Below are 22,711 nucleotides of genomic sequence, written 5' to 3' on the forward strand. Positions count from 1 at the left end.
GACTTAGGCTGGCACACAGACTACTGTAGTTTCCTACTCGGTCCACTTTGATGACGTTAATGACCTCTCTCATCTCTGTAAATGTACTGTGTATCACGTAGAACATTTTGACCTAGTAACAGCCCATAACCCTCAGCAGAGGAGCGGCCGTGCGGTTCAAGCTTAGGCTCCCTGCCTCCTACAAGGTGCTGTCTGGCGGCCGAATCCTTTACGGAGTCGATGTTTTTCGCTTGCCTACGTCTCCCATTGATATCAGCCTGTGGTTAATGTGAACGTTAGAGCAAGGATTCGGCCATACGACCTCTAATGTCCAACCTCAAACCTATTTATATGATTTGAGTGTGAGTGCAAGGATTTAACATTAACGATCCATCAAATAAGTTACTTTTCATTTCATATTAAATCAGTGACCTGACCTGGCATGAGCTAGACTATTGTACGTCAGAGCATTACTTGATCAGAGGATGTTAGTGGACAGATCAAAACATCACAGTCACGCCTATGGAGAGAGATGACATTTCAAGAAGTGGAAACTGTCTCAGATCAGAGGATGGCTTAGCATATACCTCATTCCCAGTCCAGCAGAGCTGGTACTTAAGATGCTATGTATTGACATTAACCGTTATAAACAGCATTATGTACACTCAAGTTTAAAATAAGATCTCATTTTTGTTTTAGCTTTCACCTGATCGAGCCGATTGCTTATAGTTTTAACTCGAAATTGTGTGTGTAAAAAAGAGCTGTGACATAAAATCATGTAAGTTGTTTGTTTTTTCTTGGGACCATGGTTCAGTTTAGAATGATCTTGTACAGATATATGGTTTGGTTTGACTTATTTATTCCATCAGTAGTGCTTGGTTTTTATCATGTCCAATGGTTTTGTTTTATTAATAAAAAGTCACAAAACACTTGGCCACAATTCATTTGTGCATGCTCAACTCAACTCAATTTATTTATAGAGCACATATAAAACAACCGTGGTCGACCAGAGTGCTGTACAGGCAGGTGAAAAGAGATTGCTTAAAGAGATTGTTAAAGATTGCATTATCCTAGAATCCCACTTCTTTGATAGAACATCAAGTCAATTTGCGAAGACCCAAAGAGACTTTCAGCATGTAGTGAAATAGTTCCCATTCTTTCATGTTTGTGTGCCTGAGGTTACGGAGCAAAATCCCTCTCGTCCTGTTCTGCATGTATCTCCATGTGTTAGCCGTGAGCTCGTGATGCTCAATATGGAGCGCTTCATTTCTGCTCCCTCGTCCTGTCGGAGGTAACGGATCTGGGGATGAATGAATCATGAGCAGCTCCTCTATTGATCGTCTTGTGAAATGGGAAACGGCTTGTTAAGTTGGAGCCAAAGAGGCTCTTGCTACTGCTATATTCTACTTGTCCAGTTCTTCCTGCCCCTGGAGAGAAAGACACAGGCCCTGTCTAGACACTTTAACAGCTAGGCCCATGCTCAGTCTTCAACCATCTCTCCTCCGGAAGCTAATCAATGCTGTTATATGGGACAGGAGAGACAATACAACACAAGGAGTATTCATTTTATAATATTTGTATTGAATCATTAAGAGTACAGAGTACATAGAAAACAGTGACATTTTACATTGGTTCCATCTATAGAGGGTTTACAACAGTTCCTTCACTGTTCTGAAGCCTGTTGTGAACCATTTACAGGTGGAGCCTTGATGTACGACATAGCAATACATAGAAAACGGTGTACTAATTAGACATCACTTTAGTATAGTATATAGTATATAAGTAGAAAGAGTCCACAATGTGCTTGAGTTAATAACATCTTTACGAGTGCATTTGTCCCTGTAGTCTATACATCAAACTCCTCGATCAACAGGGCATAAAAATAAAATACACATATTATAATTTTAGTTTTGTGGCACCATGTGCACATTTTTCTGAAAAAGAATGATATTTACAGTCCTTAAACAAGACAGTGTCATTGGTTAATCACATCTACCATACATTGTTACACTGGGAGATTCAATATGATCCAGACTTGTGCTTCAGTACATAATAGCTTTAATATGCATTGTTATACAGGCTACAGTTTGTAAAAGACGCTACATAAAATACATACGAAATACATAAAATGTGACAGTAAATATGTACTTATTATAAAATAATTTAACGACCGTTTGTTTTAGAATGGCAGTTTATAAGCGTGTCCTGTATTCTAAAAGAGGGAGATCTAAAGTGAGTTGTGCAATCACAAGTTGCCTGAGGGCTGCTGTGCTAGTAGCCTTCCCCAGGGTCAGCTTGTGATACCTGCCTACTTTAAGTACCAGAACAGGTCATATTGGTCCTAACTCTGTCCAAGGCCTGGATACACCAAGCGTCAAATAAGACAATATTAGCTCATCCCCAAAAAATTAGAGCAATGTTTTAAAGAGACATTTTCAATCGTGTAACTGGAAGGGAATCACTCGGGTGCATCCAGACCCTACTTTTTCCCCAAATGCGTCATCACAATCCCTTCTGCATACTAACACACACCGGCATTCGTTCCAATAAGAACTGATCAACGCTGTACAAAAAAGGACATATAAAACTAAGTGTTCAGGACAGATTCCTTTTCTTCCTAACGTCAATATTGCACCAAAGCAGCATATCATCTGGACGTGCCTTTTTCTGCATTGTCCTCAGATAGAGGAGGGGACGTATGCAGTCTTTTTATCTGACAGAGGAATAATTTGGAGGATTCGAGCGCAGGGTGACAGTGACGTCCATAAATACGATATATAAAAATACTTCTGGAAGATCTGGTGTTTGGCTGTGTGTGCGGAGCCTGGGACCAGGCGGCAGGCAGGGGATGAGGGAGGAGGGATGAGGGAGGAAGGATGAGGGAGGAGGGATGAGGGAGGAAGGATGAGGGAGGAGGGATGAGGGAGCAGGGCGGAGCCGTGGGGGATGAGGGAGGAAGGAGGAGGGATGAGGGAGCAGGGTGGAGCCGTGGGGGATGAGGGAGGAGGGATGAAGGAGCAGGGCGGAGCCGTAGGGGAGGAGGGAGGAGGGATGAGAGATGAGGGAGGAGGGATGAGAGATTAGGGATGAGGGAGGGGGGATGAGGGAGCAGGGCGGAGCCGTGGGGGAGGAGGGAGGAGGGATGAGAGATTAGGGATGAGGGAGGGGGGATGAGGGAGCAGGGCGGAGCCGTGGGGGAGGAGGGATGAGAGATTAGGGACGAGGGAGGGGGGATGAGGGAGATGGGCGGAGCCGTGGGGGATGAGGGAGCAAGGCGGAGCCGTGGGGGATGAGGGAGGAGGGATGAGAGATTAAGGATGAGGGATGAGGGAGGGAGTGAGGAAGGAGGCCAGGGTAGGGAGAAGAGGACGGTCTGAGTTAAGGGGACGAGAGTAGGAGGATAGAGAAGTAGGGGACGGGGCAGGGGGGGGGGGTTCTGTCAGAGATGTAGTCCTGGAAAGCTCTAGAAGGTTTGGTCGTCGTTGCAGGACTCGGTGGCGTGTCCGAAGGCCTCGCAGATGTCGCAGTAGGGCCGCTGGTCGGCGGGGTTGCCGTGGTAGGCGGTGTGCAGGACCGAGTCGGGGCTCTGGGCCTGGGTGGGGCAGTCCTCCGTGTCGTGGAGGTCGAAGCAGTCGCAGATGTCGCAGAAGAGACGGGGCGGAGCCTTCTTCTCCCGCTTGGACAGACCCTCGTCCAGACTGGGCCAGAGAGAAGACATGGAAGATGGAAGTGGTTAGATGAGGAACAGACCACGGATGCTATGAAATACAGTTTCAGGAATATGATTAAAATCCCACAGAATATCACCAACCAACATAACCAGCTTCACCAATTGAGCTACCAGTTTGACCAATTGAATTAAGGCTTTACTGCCCAATCGCTAGGGAACAGCAGGTTGGGGGCGGGTGTTACGCTGCATGGCAGAGGAGAGAGAGAGGGTCTTCAGTGCGACTCACCCGTCGTCGCCGTTGAACTCGGCCAGGGCCATCTTCTTCAGCTTGACCTTCAGGTCCTCGTTCTTCCTCTGCAAGTCCACGATCACGCTGTTCAGGAAGTTGATCTGACCGGGGGGGAACAAGAGCGAGTCAGACCACCGGCACAGCGGGTGTTTACATAGAGGGTGCCGAGGTACCGAGGTCAAAGCGGAAGCTCAGGGGGGGAAAGAGCCTTTTCAGTCGCTGCCCCCAAACTTTGGAATGACCTACCCCCTGCACATTCGACAGGCCTCATCACCGTCCATTTTTAAAACTAGTCTTAAAACCCATTTTTATTCCTTGGCTTTCAACCGGCCATGAGACTTTGCTCCTGTTTTAAATTGCCCTACTGTCTTTTATTGTTTTTATTGTTTTATTGTTTTGTTACTGTTTGTATTTATGTATTTATGATTACTCATGTACAGCACTTTGTTGCAGCCGTGGTTGTTTTTAAAGCGCTCTATAAATAAAGTTGAGTTGAGGGTGTGTGGATGACGCAGTAGGAGTGTTTCTGTCTGATGCTCGTACTTGTCCTTCTACAAACTCCTTGTCTTCTCTCTGGTCCAGAGCTGCGTCACCTGGAGGACCACAAACACAATCATGTGAAACTGATTTTAATAACACCACAGGTGTCCTAGTGGACCATTTTTTGTTCAAAGCTGGTCTCCTCACCTGAAGATGGGACTCCACTGTCTCCTCCCTCGGAGGTCTGCCTTCCCATGAGCCTGTGCTCCAGGCTGAGGACGCGTCCCTGCAGCTGAGTCTTGTCTCTCTCCAGGGTCTCCACGGCGGACTGCAGGGTCTTCGCCACGGCGTTCTCTCCTCGCAGAACCGCGATCTACAGAACGGGGGCGGAGATGGAACCGGTCAAGAACCACGCGCAGCATGCGGTCGCGTTCTTGCTTGGTTTGTTTAGTTCCAAGTAAATGTCACCAGGAAGATGGAGGCAATTTCAGGGAAGATGAGAGTGTGTGTGTGTGTGTGTGTGTGTGTGTGTGTGTGTGTGTGCGTGTGCGTACCTCATTCCTCAGAGTCTCCAGTTCCCTGTCCTTGTCTGAGATCAGGGCTCCAGTGGACTTCTGGAAGTTTCTCTCCTCTTTTTCTTGATTAGACAGGGTTTCCCTGAGGAGAGACAGCGCAGGGGGGTTGGGTACAGACGCGCAGGCCTCTCTGGGACTGTCAGGAACAGGGCAAGGATTCGGGGGCACCTCATGAGAAGGTTCTCATTTGGATAGTTGAAGTAAAAAGGTTTGAGAAGGAGGAACTACGCTAAATCACATTTATCTCAAACACAATTGTAAAAGGCAGAAAAGCCTAGCAGGCATCACTACAAACAGTAATAAGAGCCTATGATGAAATGTGTGTGTATAAGTCAGGCAGAAGTGCTGAATCACGCCTGCTGTCTCCCTGTCGACCTGCACGCCTGTCTGAATATCCGTCTGCATGCCTGTCTGTCTACACACAGCACCTGATTACCGGCAGGACGCCTTCACTCCCTCACCAGAACAATTAGTTCTGCTCTAATTGTTCATCTCCTCTTCATTTCCCTCTGACTTCAATAACATTTCTGATGTCTCCTCTTTCCCATATCCTGCTCAAGGAAAAACCGCACGGCAATAAACGGGTTCTGATTCTGAAGACGGTCTCATCACCAGCGTTAGAGGTGGGTTCTATTAACAGAGACCTTGATCCTTTGATCACTGGATTGAGAGAAATAAAGGTTAACTGAGACTATTTCTGTTTAGACGTCGTCGGCTAAATTTACAAGCAAAACATCATCCGCGCCTTCTCCTTATCTCCAAGCTCAAAATAACATTGTTCAATTCAAGAGCGAGGATGTGGCTTTGGGAGAATAAATTGTGAAACTACAAAGGGGTAAGCCTTTCAAAGAGACAAGTGTTTATAGAGTTTATCGGCGCTCTGTATCAGATAGATCCCAGATAGATCCCAGATGTCTGATATCAGTTCCCTGCCCTACACGTTTTTAAAGAGGGATATTGTGTCTGCAGATGAATAATGAGCTGCAGTTTGCTCTCATAAGGCCAAATCTCAAGCTTTTCTAAGGTCTTTTGAGAGCGTGTATGAGGTTACTGTAGAGTACAAGTTCAGTACAGTATGCAAAATCAATTCGAAACCTGACAAATTCGTATGAAATCTGCAGTCCGATTCTCATCATAGAAAATGCCATGTGTTTCAGTTTGCAGCACTGTGCCATCTGCCGTAGCCCTACTGTACGGGTTTTAATCCTTTCAGAGGATCTAACATTAACAGTCAAATGTGGTTTAATACATGGATGGTTACATTTATGTTGCTTATGTTGTGAGCACTGATAAGCCATTGGGTGACCAAATACACTGTCACAAAAGTCAATATAGAGTAGTGGAGAGAGAGAGAGAGAGAGAGAGAGAGAGAAAGAGAGAGAGAGAGAGAGAGGGCTCTTGAGTCTTGAGTCTTTCTGAACCACAAAATAGACAATTGTGATACAAATTGTGTATAAAGTTGAAATGTCTCACCTGTCTTTCATGTCAGGTTGTTGACTATTGCGCTCCACTTTGTGCTAAGAGACACACACCGTCACAAACACACACACACACACATGCATATATAAAACCAGGTTAAAACCCTCTCAACCAACTACAATCACAGCCTGTGGTCAATCCTCTCTGACTGAACCTAGTCTATCAAAACCTACAGCATCACCAGTGTTTCTTACTGTAACAATGCAACAAAATCTAGATTCATCATACGATTCTCATTAGATTCATCATACGATTCTCATTAGATTCATCAAACGATTCTCATTAGATTCATCATACGATTCTCATTAGATTCATCATACGATTCTCATTAGATTCATCATACGAATCTCATTAGATTCATCAAACGATTCTCATTAGATTCATCAAACGATTCTCATTAGATTCATCATACGATTCTCATTAGATTCATCAAACGATTCTCATTAGATTTATCATACGATTCTCATTAGATTTATCATACGATTCTCATTAGATTCATCATACGACTCTCATTAGCAACTGATCTGGCAACTGTGTCATTACCTCCTCCGGACGGGGGGACGTCTGATTGGCCAGCTTCAGCTCCTCACTGGGAACGGCCGGACAGCAGAGGAGGGAGAAGAGGAAGGAGAGAGAAGGTTTCAATAAGAGTCGAAGAAATGACGCAACTGTAGCTGCGCTGAATGTAATGCGTTCATGTGCAAAATAAACCCTGTCCTGTCCATCTAGCTCCACGCTCCACCGCCAGTCTAACTCTAGACTCAGACGGCGAGCGACTAGGGCGACAGTGGTCGCTCTGGTTGCGTGCATCGCGTCGCCAGCTCCCCGGCAGCCAAGAGCTGCAGACGCCGGGGGGGGGCGGGTCATTCATGTGTCACTCACATTATTGAAGATGTATTCTACTGCCATTCTGAGGTAACCTGCTCTGCTATTGGTTGCTGCTTCGGCGATGTCGCTGCTAATTTGCATAAAGTTGAACTCTGCCCAACTTCAAATCTACGCTCAGATCGCGGGTATCGCGTCGCTCGCTGCCTGCCGAGGCGTGCGTCGCTCTATGTCGCCAGCTTCCATTGAGAATGAATGGCAGCCGGCCGCTCTCGTCGACTAAGTCGCTCGCTGTGTGAGTGCACAGTAACACGAATAGGTCTGTGGATCTGTTCCACAGGTTGGTCAAACACAACATAGAAATACAGCACAGAGAGAGGCGGAGCAGTACACGGGAGAGAAAGAGGAGAATAGGTGTGATAATACGTCCGTGGTTGGATGAGGTGGACGGGGTTTTCATATCGTAACAAGTGAGTCACAGAAATCTAGAGTGGAAGCAATTCAGTAGAAAAAGCGTCTCACTAGGAATTCGGTAGTTATATTGCGTGATTGCCGCGGAGGCCGTGGCTATAAGTGGACTGTAGGGTCCGCAGTCTAATTCCCATCATGCATCTGTCTCAGCCCACCGCCTTCACCGCTTGATGAAGAGGATCTGACCATATCTGTCCGGTCCAGTGTGGTTAATACACCAGAGTCAAATGAAGAAAATCCGCACCCACAAATAGGTTTGAGAGCTTATTTTCGTCAGCGTTTATTATTTAGATGGTAAGCGCTGGAGAAGGCCGGAGGGCTGGAACGCCTTCGTTGTTCGCTGTACCGCAACATAACACATGCATTAAGATAAGCTTTGAAACTTATTTGTGAGTGCGGATTTTCCCCCTTTTGATTCTGCATGTTTGAGAGTCCGCATCCGTGAAGAACGACAGACTTCTTTTTTTTTTTTAAAGATATTTTTTAGGGCTTTTAACGTTATATGACAGTTGAGAGAAACAGGAAATGCAGGAGAGAGAGAGGGGAGGACATGCGGCACAGGACCCGAGCCGGGAATCGAACCCGGGTCCGCCGCGCGAAGGACTAGCCTTCATATGGTGCGCGCCTTACCCCGTGAGCTACCCACCGGGGCGCCCCAGAATCACAGACTTGTGGGGGGAGCGTGCCACACATCCTCTGGTTATACACCACCCCTGATAGGAAGGACTGGTATGGGCTGTGTCTTCCCACCACCTCATTCACTTCACAGCGTAACAAATTCAAAATGTTACAAAGGATGATTCTCTTTAGATACTGTACCAATTTGCATTCCAGACACTTGTGTGAACTCAATAATAGAGACCTTTGTCAGCTCAGCAGCTAAGCCAAGTCTCTGCTTTGTGGGTGTTGGGCATGTATTGTACATGCTTTGTTGGTGTTGGGCATGTATTGTACATGCTGTGTGAGTCACTCAAAGCAGAGGCACTCATAATCAGAGTACAGTTTGAGTAGAACCACACTGAATCCGCACGAGTCCTCTCATCAGTCTCAAAATGTTGTGGGTCGATCTAACAGGCTAAACTGCATCCATTCCCATTTTGTGGGACAATATTTTAGTGTGAGCTGACAGCGTTCCACAGATGTGTCTCTAATCTCTGGGGGGCTTAGAGCCGTTCTGCCCCCCTCCTCCTGCTGCCAGCGCTGATTCATTCTGCCCCCCTCCTCCTGAGCGTGGAGGTCACGGCTCGGTCTGTATCTTTGACAAGTCCATTCCGGAGGCTTCACACCGAGACATAATCACATCCTCCACGGTCGGGAGCAGCAAGCTCTCCCACGAGGAGGAGGAGAGAGGGACAGTCTCCATTCAGTCTAACCTTAGAGACGTAAATATATATATAAAATTCTTATTTTTTTTTTTTACGGGTTTGTGTTTATCTCTGTCTGAGATGTCTGAGGTTTGGTTCCTGAGCCAATCGTACAATAGTATACAACGTTGGTACCATGATACAGTATCTCTGTTGGCTCACAAGGCATGTTAGAGTGTTTTTTTATGATTTGTCTACATAAAAATTGTATCTAAAGCATCTTTAATGGGTTCTTCTCTGGCCCATGCTACACCCCTCCACCGAGTTTCATGAAATTGGTCCAGTATTTTTTACGTAATCCTGCTAACAAACAGAATCACTCACAGAAAATAGAACTCTCCGCCCAGTGCGAATGCGCTGCTAACTAAACTTACAAGGTCGGTCTTAGAGTCATGATCAAAATCAATATAATTCCTTGATCATTGAGGAAAAGTTGTCCAAGGCGTTCCGAAATATATTAAACTAAACGAATCAAAAGACCCCATTTTCAGTACTGTTACAGGACTTTATATACAGTAGCATCAGTAGCATCTACAAAAGAGGCCAATTAGACCACCGACAGTGGCGGATACAGCTGTTCTCCCGGACGAGATGTCTCTGGCTTCACAAAAGAACACACATGCTTGCCTGCCCCTCTCTCTCTCTCTCTCTCCCTCTCCATCCCTCCCTCCCTCTTCCTCTCTCGTCGCTCTCTCCCTCACTCTCTCCCTCCCTCTCTCTCTCCTCTCTCTCCACCCCTCCCTTCCTCTTCCTCTCTCCTCGCTCTCTCCCTCACTCTCTCCCTCACTCTCTCCCTCCCTCCCTCCCTCTCTCCCTCCCTCCCTCTCTCTCCCTCTCTCCTCTCTCTCCATCCCTCCCTCCCTCCCTCCCTCTTCCTCTCCTCGCTCTCTCCCTCACTCCCTCCCTCTCTCTCCCTCCCTCCCTCCCTCCCTCCCTCCCTCCCTCTCTCTCTCTCCCTCTCTCCTCTCTCTCCATCCCTCCATCTCTTCCTCTCTCTCTCTCCCTCTCTCTCTCTCCCTCTGTTCTCTGAAGTCATCATGAGCCAGGCGGCCATGTTGGAGCCAGGCGGTACTAGACGGAGAGGCAGGATTACATAACCTTCCCAGGAGGCTGTGGAAGGACGCAGCTCTTTGAGGATGGAGTAGTGTGTGTGTGTGTGTGTGTGTGTGGGTGTGTGTGTGTGTGTGTGTGTGTGTGTGTGTGCGTGTGTGTGTGTGTGTGCATGAAATATCACAGCAGCTAATCTCTATTCTTTATACTATGGGAATCATCTTTAAAAATGTGAAATATTGAACAGAAATTGGAAGACAAGTGTACAGTATGTGTTCTATGCAACGAATGAAGAGAGGATGCGCGCCTCTTTCTTCTTTTGAAAGAAGGAACTGAAACATAATCCTATCAGGGCTTTTCAGTGAAGCTCAAAAGAGGTTTGAATTGTATGGAAGCTCTCGTTCTCTCTAAATGCTGCTTCTCCAGGATGCTCACTGATGTCTGTAATTCAGCCAGTCTCATCCATCTGTGGCTCTGACGTCATAGCTCAGGGCTTGGATGATTCACAGGGGGCGCATACACATACACACACAAGCGTGCACACACACATGCACACACACACACACGCGCACACACACGCGGCAACACTCACACACATACACACAATTACACGCACACATATGTGTGAAACACACAAAGGCACAGCTACACACACACACACACATGTACTGATCTAAAAATAGACACACACCCACAACAAAGAAAGGTAGGCTACTCTGATCTACAGTACAATATGCTTCGTGACACATTCGTCACTCCGACAGCTGGCTGCAAACAACAGCTTCCCTTTCCTCCCGAATTCTACACTGTACATTGACAAAGTAGGCAATGTTGTACTTGTAACAGGCAAAGAATGCATCATCACAGTATGAGTAAAGCCTTGGTGGGATTCAGATATGAGTGTGTCAGATTGACTTAAAACTAGACCATGAGGTTATTTTTTGTTCCCACACCCCGGGCTTGAAAACACTGACTAGCCTAGTTTATGCTGCCGTCTCCTAAACCACTACTTATTTTTGATTGTGCCTTTATTTAGCCAGATAAAACTTGTTGAGATGAAAGGAAATCTATTTTTCAAGAGTGACCTGGCCAAGGGGGCAGCACACAATAAAAAACACATAACCATCCAGGTTTCATACTGTACGTACAGAACAACAATAGAGAACAGAACAGAACTTGGGCCTGATAAGGAGGCTGAGCTGGCATCTGCAGGTTACTCTCTCAGGAGAGATTATCACCGGTTCCATTACTGAGGTTTTAGTCATTAACCCAACGGAACTCCTGTGGACAAGCAGGTGCACAAGACCGAGCATCGCGGCCGTCAGTCGTAGGTAGACTACCACTCACATTTCCTGGCAGAGGAATCCGATGCGCTGGTTTTCCGAGCTGCTCTGCTCCTGGGAGAGACTGAGCTCCTCCTGATATTTGGAATTCTGCTCTTTCAGCGCCTCGAGCTGAAGAAGTACAGGATGGATAGATGAAAGGAAGGAGAGAGAGGGAGAGAGAGAGAAAGGGAAAGAGAGAGAAAGAGAGATAGAATGAGAGAGAGAGAGAGAAAGGGGGGGAGAGAGAGAAAGAGATTTTAGACAAACATCAAACAAACCACATCATTGGAGGATAAAAGCCCTTTCATCCTCCTTAGTCACACACTTTAACCAACACTAGACTAGACAGCAGCCGCAGTACTGCTGGGAGAGACGCACCTCCACTAAACAAAAATGAAAATCACTCATCAGTTTGTCACTTGCAGTCGTGGAGGAGTGATTCATTTGTGACAAAGATGGCAGTACCATATTTATTTTTTATCATGACAAAAACGAAAAATGTAAAAGGTCCACACGCAAACGAGAGACTAAACATCTTGTCAATACCTTTCATTCAGAGACAGATCCTTTCTCTGAAGTGAGCCAAAAGAGATAATGCAGAAATGATGCCAAACAGCTAATGCCTTCAGAGATCATATCTACTGTATTAAAGAGGGTCAAACGCTGTCAGTTTAGATTATGAGCAAACGTGTCAATCTGTGCTCTAAGATCCCACTGAGACAAAACAAGTCTGAAAATAGCTCCGCCACCAATTTGAGATTCCCCCAGAGATTTCACACGAAATAGTGGAACTACAGATAATCATCATCGGTCTTGACGTTCTGTCATCTGAATCGGAGCTGAACATCTGGACGCTGGAGTAACTGAGGACGAACAGAACCGACCCTGTCTGCAGAACCGAGCTTTCGCCTTCCACTGTAGCGCTCTATCAACACCCCCAGACCAACGCTGCCAAGCCAGTCTGTCCTCTATCAACACCCCCAGACCAACGCTGGCAAGCCAGTCTGTCCTCTATCAACACCCCCAGACCAACGCTGCCAAGCCAGTCTGTCCTCTATCAACACCCCCAGACCAACGCTGCCAAGCCAGTCTGTCCTCTATCAACACCCCCAGACCAACGCTGCCAAGCCAGTCTGTCCTCTATCAACACCCCCAGACCAACGCTGCCAAGCCAGTCTGTCCTCTATCAACACCCCCAGACCAACGCTGCCAAGCCAGTCTGTCCTCTATCAACACCCCCAGACCAACGCTGCCAAGCCAGTCTGTCCTCTATCAACACCCCCAGACCAACGCTGCCAAGCCAGTCTGTCCTCTATCAACACCCCCAGACCAACGCTGCCAAGCCAGTCTGTCCTCTATCAACACCCCCAGACCAACGCTGCCAAGCCAGTCTGTCCTCTATCAACACCCCCAGACCAACGCTGCCAAGCCAGTCTGTCCTCTATCAACACCCCCAGACCAACGCTGCCAAGCCAGTCTGTCCTCTATCAACACCCCCAGACCAACGCTGCCAAGCCAGTCTGTCCTCTATCAACACCCCCAGACCAACGCTGCCAAACCAGTCTGTCCTCTATCAACACCCCCAGACCAACGCTGCCAAGCCAGTCTGTCCTCTATCAACACCCCCCAGACCAACGCTGCCAAGCCAGTCTGTCCTCTATCAACACCCCCAGACCAACGCTGCCAAGCCAGATCATACCAGCTCTGAAATAGCGCTGTTCAATAATTCATTTCGGACCAACCACAAACAAAGCTTCCAAAGTAATGCGTTCCCCTATCCTAGAATAAAAAGTCCTCTGTTGCGTGTTGCAATTTTCAGTATTTCTAACTTTTTTTCAGTATTTCTAACACACACACACAGAAACAGACACACACACACGCACACACACAGACAGACACGCACGCACACACACACACAAAGCTCTGTGTATCCAATGATAAAACTTCAAAAAGTCTGGTTTAGCCTGTATGGCTAATGCTCTTCTTGTGGATAATCCAACAGCATCTGTCCAAACACGCGCAAACAAAACAGACCTACCGTCCCACGGAACACAACAACACGGACAAATCGCAGGCCAAAAATAACCCCCCACCAGGGGGGTGTCTCTTCTAAAAACAGCCGCCTCATCCATCCCGTAGATGGGACCGAGAGAGCTCAGGTGAGGCTGGAGGAAGGATGGCACAAGGGCGCAAGTGAGGAAGGAAAGAAGGGAGCGAGGAAAGGAAAGAAGGCAGCGAGGAAGGAAAGAAGGGAGCAGGAAGGAAAGAAGGGAGTGAGGAAGGAAAGAAGGGAGTGAGGAAAGGAAAGAAGGGAGCGAGGAAAGGAAAGAAGGGAGCGAGGAAAGGAAAGAAGGGAGCGAGGAAGGAAAGAAGGGAGCGAGGAAGGAAAGAAGGGAGTGAGGAAGGAAAGAAGGGAGTGAGGAAGGAAAGAAGGGAGAGAGGAAAGGAAAGAAGGGAACGAGGACGGCGGACGCGCGCGGACAGTGTTCCCGCGTGAATAAAGCGCACGGTGTCCCGGAGCGGCGGTGGCGACGCGGTCTGGTGCCGGTCCAGGGTCCGGCGCCGTGGCGAGGTTTACCTGGTAGTGAGAGGTGTAGGCGGCGCCGGGGAAGCCCGGACGGAGAGCAGCTACGTCCATTCCTGCCCAGCCAGCCTCGGTCTCTGACCCTGACTCAGTGCCTCGGCCGGTGGAAACACACACACACTCGCGCGCGCTCTGATGCTAGGCAGCCAGTGCTGTTCCCCTGCTCTCTCTCTCTCTCCCCCTCTCTCTATCACAGATCAACACTCGACCAATGTGACCGAGTCATCAATAAACCATCGGCCCCCACCGTTTCCCGCGCATGCCTGGGCAGAGGGAGAGAGAGGGAGGGGAGAGAGAGAGAAGAGGAGAGAGAGTGGGAGGGGGAGAGAGAGAGAAGAGGAGAGAGAGAGGGAGGGGAGAGAGAGAGAAGAGGAGAGAGAGAGGGAGGGGGAGAGAGAGAAGAGGAGAGAGAGAGGGAGGGGGAGAGAGAGAGAAGAGGAGAGAGGAGAGAGAGAGAGCGTGTGTCGCCCGAACACGTGTTAGAGAGCAGAGCATCACCCTCATTATGTAAGCACTGATAAGCTCCTCCCTCTCTCCATCACCCCCACCTACTGCTGTGCTCTCTCTCTCTCTCACACACACACACACACACTCACACGCCCGTGTGGCACTACCGCTCACACAGTCAAGAACCTCCAATCACTTTCCTTCCTCTCCATCACTGTCTCCAGCCTCTCCATTGCTGTCTCCTTCAGCTCCTTGTCCCCCGAACCCGGCCAGGCTCCGCCTCCATCCTCCTCCAATCAGGGGCCGGCTATTCCATGCCGCTTTGTAATGTAACAGCAGCATCCAGTCAAAGTTGTGTCTGAGCTGGCAGCAGTGAGAGGGATGCTACACCTCCCTGTTTTCTGACGGTGAGCATCGCTGTCTCATCACTGCTCGTTGTGTTCCCTCTCTATACCACAACACACACACACACACACACACACACAACCACACAGCTTACCACTGACAGGATAAACCGTGATGCAAACCATCAGCCGAGAGAATCTGCCGCCTGTTAACTCTAGCAATGTTCTGTCCAACCAAGTGTGACACACACACACGCACACGCACAGGCACACACACGCACACACACACAGCCACCGTGGCTCACACTGATATGTGCACGATTACATCACAGCATACATGTGCACAGGAGAGGAGCGGAGAGGAGACAGTCATAAGAGCATCGCTAACATGGTTTAGAAATAGCAGTGTGCGTGTATGTGTGTGTGCGTGTGTGTGTGTAAACTGTGCACATATGTGTGTGTGTCTGTGTGTGTCTACATTATGCTCCTCTGATTTTAAGTTACTGCCCTCAAGACATTCTCAATTGAAAGGATTGTTATATTTTTATCTCATCCTCAAAAAGTCGGATCTCTAAAAAGAGATGATCTCTGATCTCTGTCTCTAGACAGACCATTTATTTTTACCCTTCCAGCTCCCTCAAAAGACTCATACAGAACATCCAATAGACCATCACACTCTGGAATTCACTGGACTATTTCTCAAGATGACACAGTTCTTCCACTATACAAAAGGTTCACATTTCAGATAAGGGGCTTTGGGCTAAGATAGGGGAGCCGGTCCAGGTAACAGAAGGCAGAATACTCAGAACAACGATGTATATTTAATTGTAATCATTCTGTAATGTCCAACTACTGTAACTTTCAACCATCTGCACAGAATTAAAAGATTAAAGAAGTCTGATTGTAAGTTGTTTCTCGTCTGTGTGTGTGTGCGTGTGTGTGTGTGCGTGTGTGTGTGTGTGTGTGCGTGTGTGTGTGGGGCGGCGGGGGTTCCTCGCCTCTAATCTCCTATCCATCTCCCCTGGCGTCATTAGACCGACCATCTGGGAGTAGCAACCAGCTGGGGTCAGTATGCCCACACACACCCACATGAGAGAGTAGTGGAGAGAGAGAGTGACAGAGAGAGAGAGACAGAGACAGAGACAGAGAGAGAGAGAGAGAGAGAGAGAGAGAGACAGAGATGGAGAGAGAGACTCTTTTATATGCAAGTCCTCAGTGTATTAAGTCAAATTCCTTGTATGTGAAATTGTACTTGAAAAATAAACCAGATTCAGATTCTGAGAGAGAAAGAGAGGAACAGATAGGATGAGAAAGAGAGAGAGTGAGAGAAGGAGAAAGAGAGTGAGGGATAGCAGAGAGAGAGAGAGAGAGAGAGAGAGAGTAAAGGATAGCAGCAGAGAGAGAGAGAGAAGAGAGAGAGAGAGAGAGTGAGGGACAGCAGAGAGAGAGAATGGCCCAGAGCACATCATGCATGACTTGTTGTATGTGATGGCCAGCACTCACTCCGCCACACAACCATGAACAATCAGTGTGGTACAGTAATCCTGTGAATATGGATTTTTTTTTCACCAGAGTGAACTCTGGTCCAGACACATGCAGAGGAAGCTTATATAATCACACGTGCACTTTGTTTTGCATGTTACCTGTTTTGAAAGCCAAAACATTGCGTTGTAATGTAGCTAAGCACGCTAGCAAGGACAGCCGAGGTGGTTTTTATAGTGTTTTAAAGAGAACAGATCTTTTGAATAGTACACACATTAGTAAAAAGGCCCTCACAGCTCAAGTACAGTAAAAGAGAACAGTGCACAATGAGGTGCAGTATTCATATAACGCACCGCACTCACATACAGTATCACGCCACGCACACACACACACACACACACACACACACACACTTACACACTACACTCTGCATACTCACCGTACCGTATATACAGTACACTGACTGCACTACATTTGGATATTGCTCTTTTTCTTAGCTTGTCCTTTTTTGCACTTGCATTTTGTACTCGCTCTTTGCACGGTCCTGTCTCATCCCTGCCCCCTGCCCAATGTTGTCTCCATGTTACAGTATGCCCCTCAACCGAAAGCAAATTCCTAGTACGTTGAAAAACTGCACGGCAATAAACAGATTCTGATTCAGAATCTGATTCTGATAAAACCACTCCTGAAACGTCCTCTTCCAACTTATTGATAAACCTTGAATTTGAAGAGTAATTATACAGCAAAACCACCTTTGTCCCATGCAATATCCATGTTTTAGGCATACACATGAAACACAAAAAGACCAAAACTGACATTTGTGGTCTTTTACTGTAGTAGTAAATCTGTCTCTTTAAAGCAAAAGGCAGAAAATGGGGTAGATAGTTGCGCTTTAAGAACGCCTCCTTACCTGAGCCTTGAGTGCCTCTTTCTCAGTGGTTAGCTGCTCCCGCGACTGAGCAGCCATCTCTGCCGCCTCAGTAGCCTGCGGAAGACCGTGAATGGTCAATAATGACTTCTCAGATGTCCTATCATCACACATCATAACCAAGTCTCACAGCATTCCGTCCCTCAGTACAGCTGCGTCCTCGGCGCGAATTCGCAATAGCTGCAGGCTATAGAGCTACGAACATTTTCAATCTGTCGGAATCTTCTCCTCTCTTGTCTAATTAGTGGATTAGTAAGAGCTGTGGTGCCCCAATGCTTTTGTGGACAACAGCAGCATTGCGCTTTTGTCGACATTTTTATGGACCGACCGACCGACTGACTGACCGACAGAGTGACCTATAGCTAATTTATGCTGGTCGCAGCTACAAAGGAAACACCATAGACACAGATCTAGTTTGTTTTGAATGCTTGAATACCTTGAATAATGAATCCCCAAGAGCACACTTTGTTCCTTATGTAAGATATCTGACTGCATAAGCCACATGGGAGAAGGTCAGTCTGTGTGTGTGTGTGTGTGTGTGTGTGTGTGTGTGTGTGTGTGTGTGTGTGTGTGTGCGCGCACGCCCACAGCCATCATCGCCCTCAGACAGTAGGAACATCTTCAGCTGCTTTCACGGGATGAAGGGGCACGTCCTGTGGCTGTTGAGGTCATGAGGCATACTGCATGCTGAACACATAGGCTACATCGTCATCCACATACAACTACACAACCCGATCCCGCCCGCATGCATCCACGCAGTTCACCACCGTGCAATACATATGCCAATGTCGAATTCTCAGTGTAATCTATACGCCGAGGGTCCACAAGGGGGCGCGCGGGCAGCAAGCAATTCCCACCCGCGAAGGGGTATTGCGATATGTGGAGCACTCAGTGCCATGAGTTTCTCCACTCCTGGGTCCAACCTCGTAAATCAGCCTGATCCCTGTGTCCATGTCTGACACCTGTGTTGATGTGGATGGTGCTTGCTTGTGTACACTTGAGTAGCTAGCTGGCTGGTATTCTAGCTGTAACGCTAGCTAGCTAACACTAGTTAAAGAACAGTATTTACCTAGTAAGAATGGTAGCTGGTTTGCTAGCTAGTGGTGTAGTTGTTAGCTAGTTGCCAGTAAAACTGTGTTGTTGTTAGCTAGTTTAGCTAGCTAGTTTAGATAGCTATTTTTGCACTCGGTGTTGTCTCATCAAAGTTATTTGACCAATCCACCAACCTCCTCCTCAAAAGTGCTCACAAATAAATACCCATCTTGAATCATATGTTTCAAGGTAAACAACCAATCACAAACTCTTTGGTTTGATTTAGTAGTATGTATTGCACGCTAGAAAGGATTTGGGCGTATGTATCGCAGTGTCAACTCGTGTCATTTGTAAGCATATTTGATGAGATTGGTCTGGACTACACCTCACCCCCCCGCCCCCCAACACACACACACACGCACACACACGCACCTGTGCTAGTCTGTCTTGGAGTTCTTTCTTCATAAGCTCTGCCTCCGCTGTCTGGGTCTGGATGTCTCTGCCCGCTTGCTCCACACTCTTCTCCAGCTCTGTCAAACACACACACACACGCAGTGCGGCATCTTGATTAGCACTGTATACAAACCTGAAGGGTCAGGGACACATTCCTGGCATCTGGTGGGTCTCAGAACCGGGTAAGCCAGGACCAACGATTTTTTTGGGGGGTGCGTTTTCAAAGCATGCCCTGATGGGAGGTTTCACAGCCCCGAAGGGCGCTGAGCAGTGGCATTTTTATATGTAAAAAACATACAGGAAAACTACAGTAGCCTAGGCTACTGATGTTTTTTAACATCAACGTCAACAAAGGCCAATAATTTGAGAGCGAGCGAATAAGAGGACAATATTTAGGCCGAAACAACCAAGCTTTTAGGGACACACTAAATAAACTACAGAGCCATTATATGACAACAATAGCCAAGCACCATGAAGAGGAATGACAGGACGATAAAATACACCCCCTTAGGGCACAGCACTCAATAGCCTACCCCCCTACTTCACTAATCAGTGTTTAGGCTACTAGGCTACTAGCCCTATTAGCCCACCGCTCCAGGAAGCAAAGTTCACGCTCTCGAGTGCTGAGCATAACAACTGGTAATTAATCACAAAAGACCCACCGTATATCGTAACCCAAACTTGTTTAATCCACTTCATTTTGGAATCAACTTTCAACAAATACTCAAGATCTCCGTTTTCCATGTTCATTGATGCTAGCTAAAGTGGGTAATGTGATTGACAGGTGACGTGAATGACGGGACAGTCTTGACAAGTTTTGATTGGATAAACCGTCCCAATGTTAAAGTGTCAATGGAAATTCCAATGTAAACACTTCGAGAACTGGCTTACCCTACGCCCACTTTTAGTAAAACAGCAGTCAACGGACCGTAACGTGGACTGTATTTTCATGAGGACTGTAGGGGGAGACGGAGCACTACCAACACGCTAAACACGGATGAAAATGAAGCGATATGGCAGAATACAGGACGCATTTAAGTCAAAAATAGTCTGAAAGCCGATTTTCGTGCCTTCTTTCAATAAAAGTAGGCGCAAAAAACAAGTTTTATTTGGATTTGTATGGGTAAGCCAGGCTTACCCTGGCTTATAGGAGCAATCGCCACTGTAACTCTCTCTGGTAGAATGTGTAGTGGACGGGGTTGCTATTAACCAATTGTTACTAAAACGTAAATGTAATAAAACCAGACGTTTGGTGATGGTGAACAGTGTAGCTTACTTTGTAGCTCAAAATGTCCTCTAAACAATTACGTTTTTCAAATCTTACAGCGTTGTTTCAGTTTTAAACTGAATTCTCACAAAATTACGAGGCAAAAAGCTTAAAATATGAATGTAGACTATGATATGTAATTGTAGGAGAGTCAGTTACTTTTCTGTTTGCGGTTTAAAATGTCGCTAGCACAAGGGCAAAATCAGTCTCGTCGTTGCGGTGGCGTTAACAGCACCCCTTACGCTAGCTTTATCAAGTAGTGTTGATTATAGTGAGGCTGGTGTAGATGTGTGATTACCTTGCATGGTTTGTGCTTTCTTCCTGTTCTCCTCCTCTGCTGTGTCAAGTTTTTGTCTCTGAAATGGTAGAAACATCAACACAATTTAACACAGATCAAACACTAAATTCAGTAACATTCTTTCACCATGAGCTATCTTTGAACGGATACCATGACAACAATCTAAGTGTTGTTTACAAACAGCCTCTGCAACCAGGGTTACCAGTGAGTTTGTGTGTGTGTGTGTGTGTGTGCGTGTGTGTGTGAGAGAGAGAGAGAAAGAGAGAGAGTGTGTGTATGTGTACATGTATGTGTGTGCGTGTGCATTCGTGTGTGTGTGTGCGTGCATGTGTGCTCATCTTCTCTCTAAATGCAGAAAGGGGTGTCCTCAAACTGCAGGTCACCAGGCATGCGTCCCAAAAATTCACTTAAGTGAGCGTGTGTGTGTCCCACAGGTGTATCTCACCAGGCTGGTTAGCTGTTGCTCCAGGGAGCTCTTCTCCTGCTGCACAAACAGTAGCTCCTTCTGTCTGCTCTCCAGTTCCACACTCATCTCGCTGATCTGCATGGGACCCACAGACCAGTACACACCAGCACAGCACAGCACAGCCATGAATAATGCACAGCGTGTTCCCATAAACAAAACACTCTAGGTCTCCAGGACATGCTAGTGGCAGGTCAGATGTACGTCATTTGGAACTGTGTAATTTAATGTAATTTATTGCTCTATAAATGTTCTTAGGCGTTAGACAAACATACTCCAGGAGCTTGCTCGATCGCCTTGTTGAGAGGGGTCTGGGAAGAATTTTTACAGCTCACTTTTCTGGCCCCTGGGTGATACTGTTTTTTTTACTTCCCTCTGGAATATGTAGGGGTGGGTCATATGCCCACCTCCCTTGTTCTCTGTAAAGCGCATTGTGTTGCCTTTGTGTATGAAATGCGCTATACAAATAAAGCTTTGATTGATTGATTGATTGACTGATTGATTGAACTAGCGAATCAAGGCCATTGAAGTAGGGAGAAGTGGGAAGGCACTAGCCACGTTTGAATTAAGCAGCCCAAGCTCCTGTAAGTGTAGAACTCTAAACACCAGGGCTAATGGGAGGTAAGATAGAGGTCTGAGACAACTGGGGTACTCTGCATCACTTAGATGTTGCTATAGCTACGTCAGCTAATGCACTGACTCCTCCACCTTTTTCTCCTGAGACTGCGCCTGGGCCTTGAGGAGGCTGAGTTGCTCCTGGGACAAGGAGACAGCGCCCTCTGTCCGCTGGGAGGACCTGAGTCTCAGTTCCAGGTCGGCCACCTCCCTCTCCAGCTCCATGATCCTGGACCGCTCGGACACCGTGGCAACCTGCGAGGGACGGGTGTTATACACACTATATCGGAATATACACACATTTCTGGAAAATGTGTTTTGTGGGGTCTTGGTCCTCAATGGATTCTGTTGTCCTCTCCATTTGTCGTCTGTGCAACTGGCGATAAGAGTGTTGACGGATCCTTGGAGTATTTGGACTTGGACACTTGGACTTCAGCATGCTTCAAATGATTTAGCGCAAGAGATTTGAGCGAGAGAAGCCCTAGAAGGGCTTTTTCAGAGCTTGGCAATATGGATAAAAATCCATATTCAGATCATGTAAAATGATACGTAGAACAATGTGCACATTATCAATCATGCAGGTGTTTTGGTTCACCTGATGGCAACATGCAAATTGCAGACATTTATATCGCAATCTCCGTATGACCAAATACGATACACAATATACACCCGGTCCTGACGTCGCGGGATTATCGGGACAGAAGATTTCCAGTATTACCCTATTGTCCTCTAAGTCCCTCTGGAGTTTGTCAGCTTTGGTCTTTTCAAAGAGCAGGCTCTGCTCAAGCTCCTTAATGTGGGCATGTTCCAGTTTGGACTGCGTCTGTTAGTAAGAGAGAGCAAGAGGAAGAGGAGAACACACCAACGGCACGGTGACATGCCAGCATCATGCCACACACAAGGACAGGAGGGCAACAAACCATGATGTCAGAGACGGGACCAGGAAGCAGGAAGTAAAGACTCCTCAGTAGAGGGATTAATGTCACCCGGTAACTCTGCGGTCCTTTGATAAACCCCTCCATCTTTGATTGGACCTTTAGATCGGAACATCTACTCTAACAGCTCTATATCCCAGGGACTGCTCCCTATTGGATGACGTGGTTCCCGATTCTCAAAAATACTTCCTGCTTGACAGTCTTGCAATCAGTGACATCATCATTTGTCCCTTCTTTCTCTTATTCCAGCGCCAGAGTGGAGGGATGGAGGAAGCTTTGTGACTTCAACCTCTCCCATCGGTGAGGAGGACAGGGGGATGGTTGTGAAAGGAATGAGGCAATTGGATTATTTAAAA

General features: G+C 47.1%; 1 protein-coding gene across 1 annotated transcript in view; it reads right to left on the reverse strand.

Moving 5' to 3' along the window:
• Positions 1 to 3,413: 3,413 nt before the first annotated feature.
• The window catches only part of clip1b (CAP-GLY domain containing linker protein 1b), a gene marked incomplete at its 5' end in the record, with an annotated part of 23,338 nt that continues 4,040 nt past the window's right edge, over positions 3,414 to 22,711 (reverse strand). Inside the window, 14 exons of the mRNA XM_084455041.1 lie at positions 3,414 to 3,677; positions 3,936 to 4,039; positions 4,482 to 4,531; positions 4,626 to 4,791; positions 4,973 to 5,075; positions 6,467 to 6,510; positions 7,016 to 7,061; positions 11,530 to 11,636; positions 17,275 to 17,349; positions 18,757 to 18,854; positions 20,343 to 20,400; positions 20,788 to 20,883; positions 21,514 to 21,675; positions 22,139 to 22,243. Coding sequence (XP_084311167.1) covers positions 3,443 to 3,677; positions 3,936 to 4,039; positions 4,482 to 4,531; positions 4,626 to 4,791; positions 4,973 to 5,075; positions 6,467 to 6,510; positions 7,016 to 7,061; positions 11,530 to 11,636; positions 17,275 to 17,349; positions 18,757 to 18,854; positions 20,343 to 20,400; positions 20,788 to 20,883; positions 21,514 to 21,675; positions 22,139 to 22,243 — 1,449 coding nt within the window. The 3' untranslated portion in view covers positions 3,414 to 3,442. The remainder of the gene's footprint in view (positions 3,678 to 3,935; positions 4,040 to 4,481; positions 4,532 to 4,625; positions 4,792 to 4,972; positions 5,076 to 6,466; positions 6,511 to 7,015; positions 7,062 to 11,529; positions 11,637 to 17,274; positions 17,350 to 18,756; positions 18,855 to 20,342; positions 20,401 to 20,787; positions 20,884 to 21,513; positions 21,676 to 22,138; positions 22,244 to 22,711) is intronic.

This window comes from Borostomias antarcticus (assembly GCF_949987555.1).
Source record: "Borostomias antarcticus genome assembly, chromosome: 2".
Taxonomy (NCBI): Eukaryota; Metazoa; Chordata; class Actinopteri; order Stomiiformes; family Stomiidae; genus Borostomias; species Borostomias antarcticus.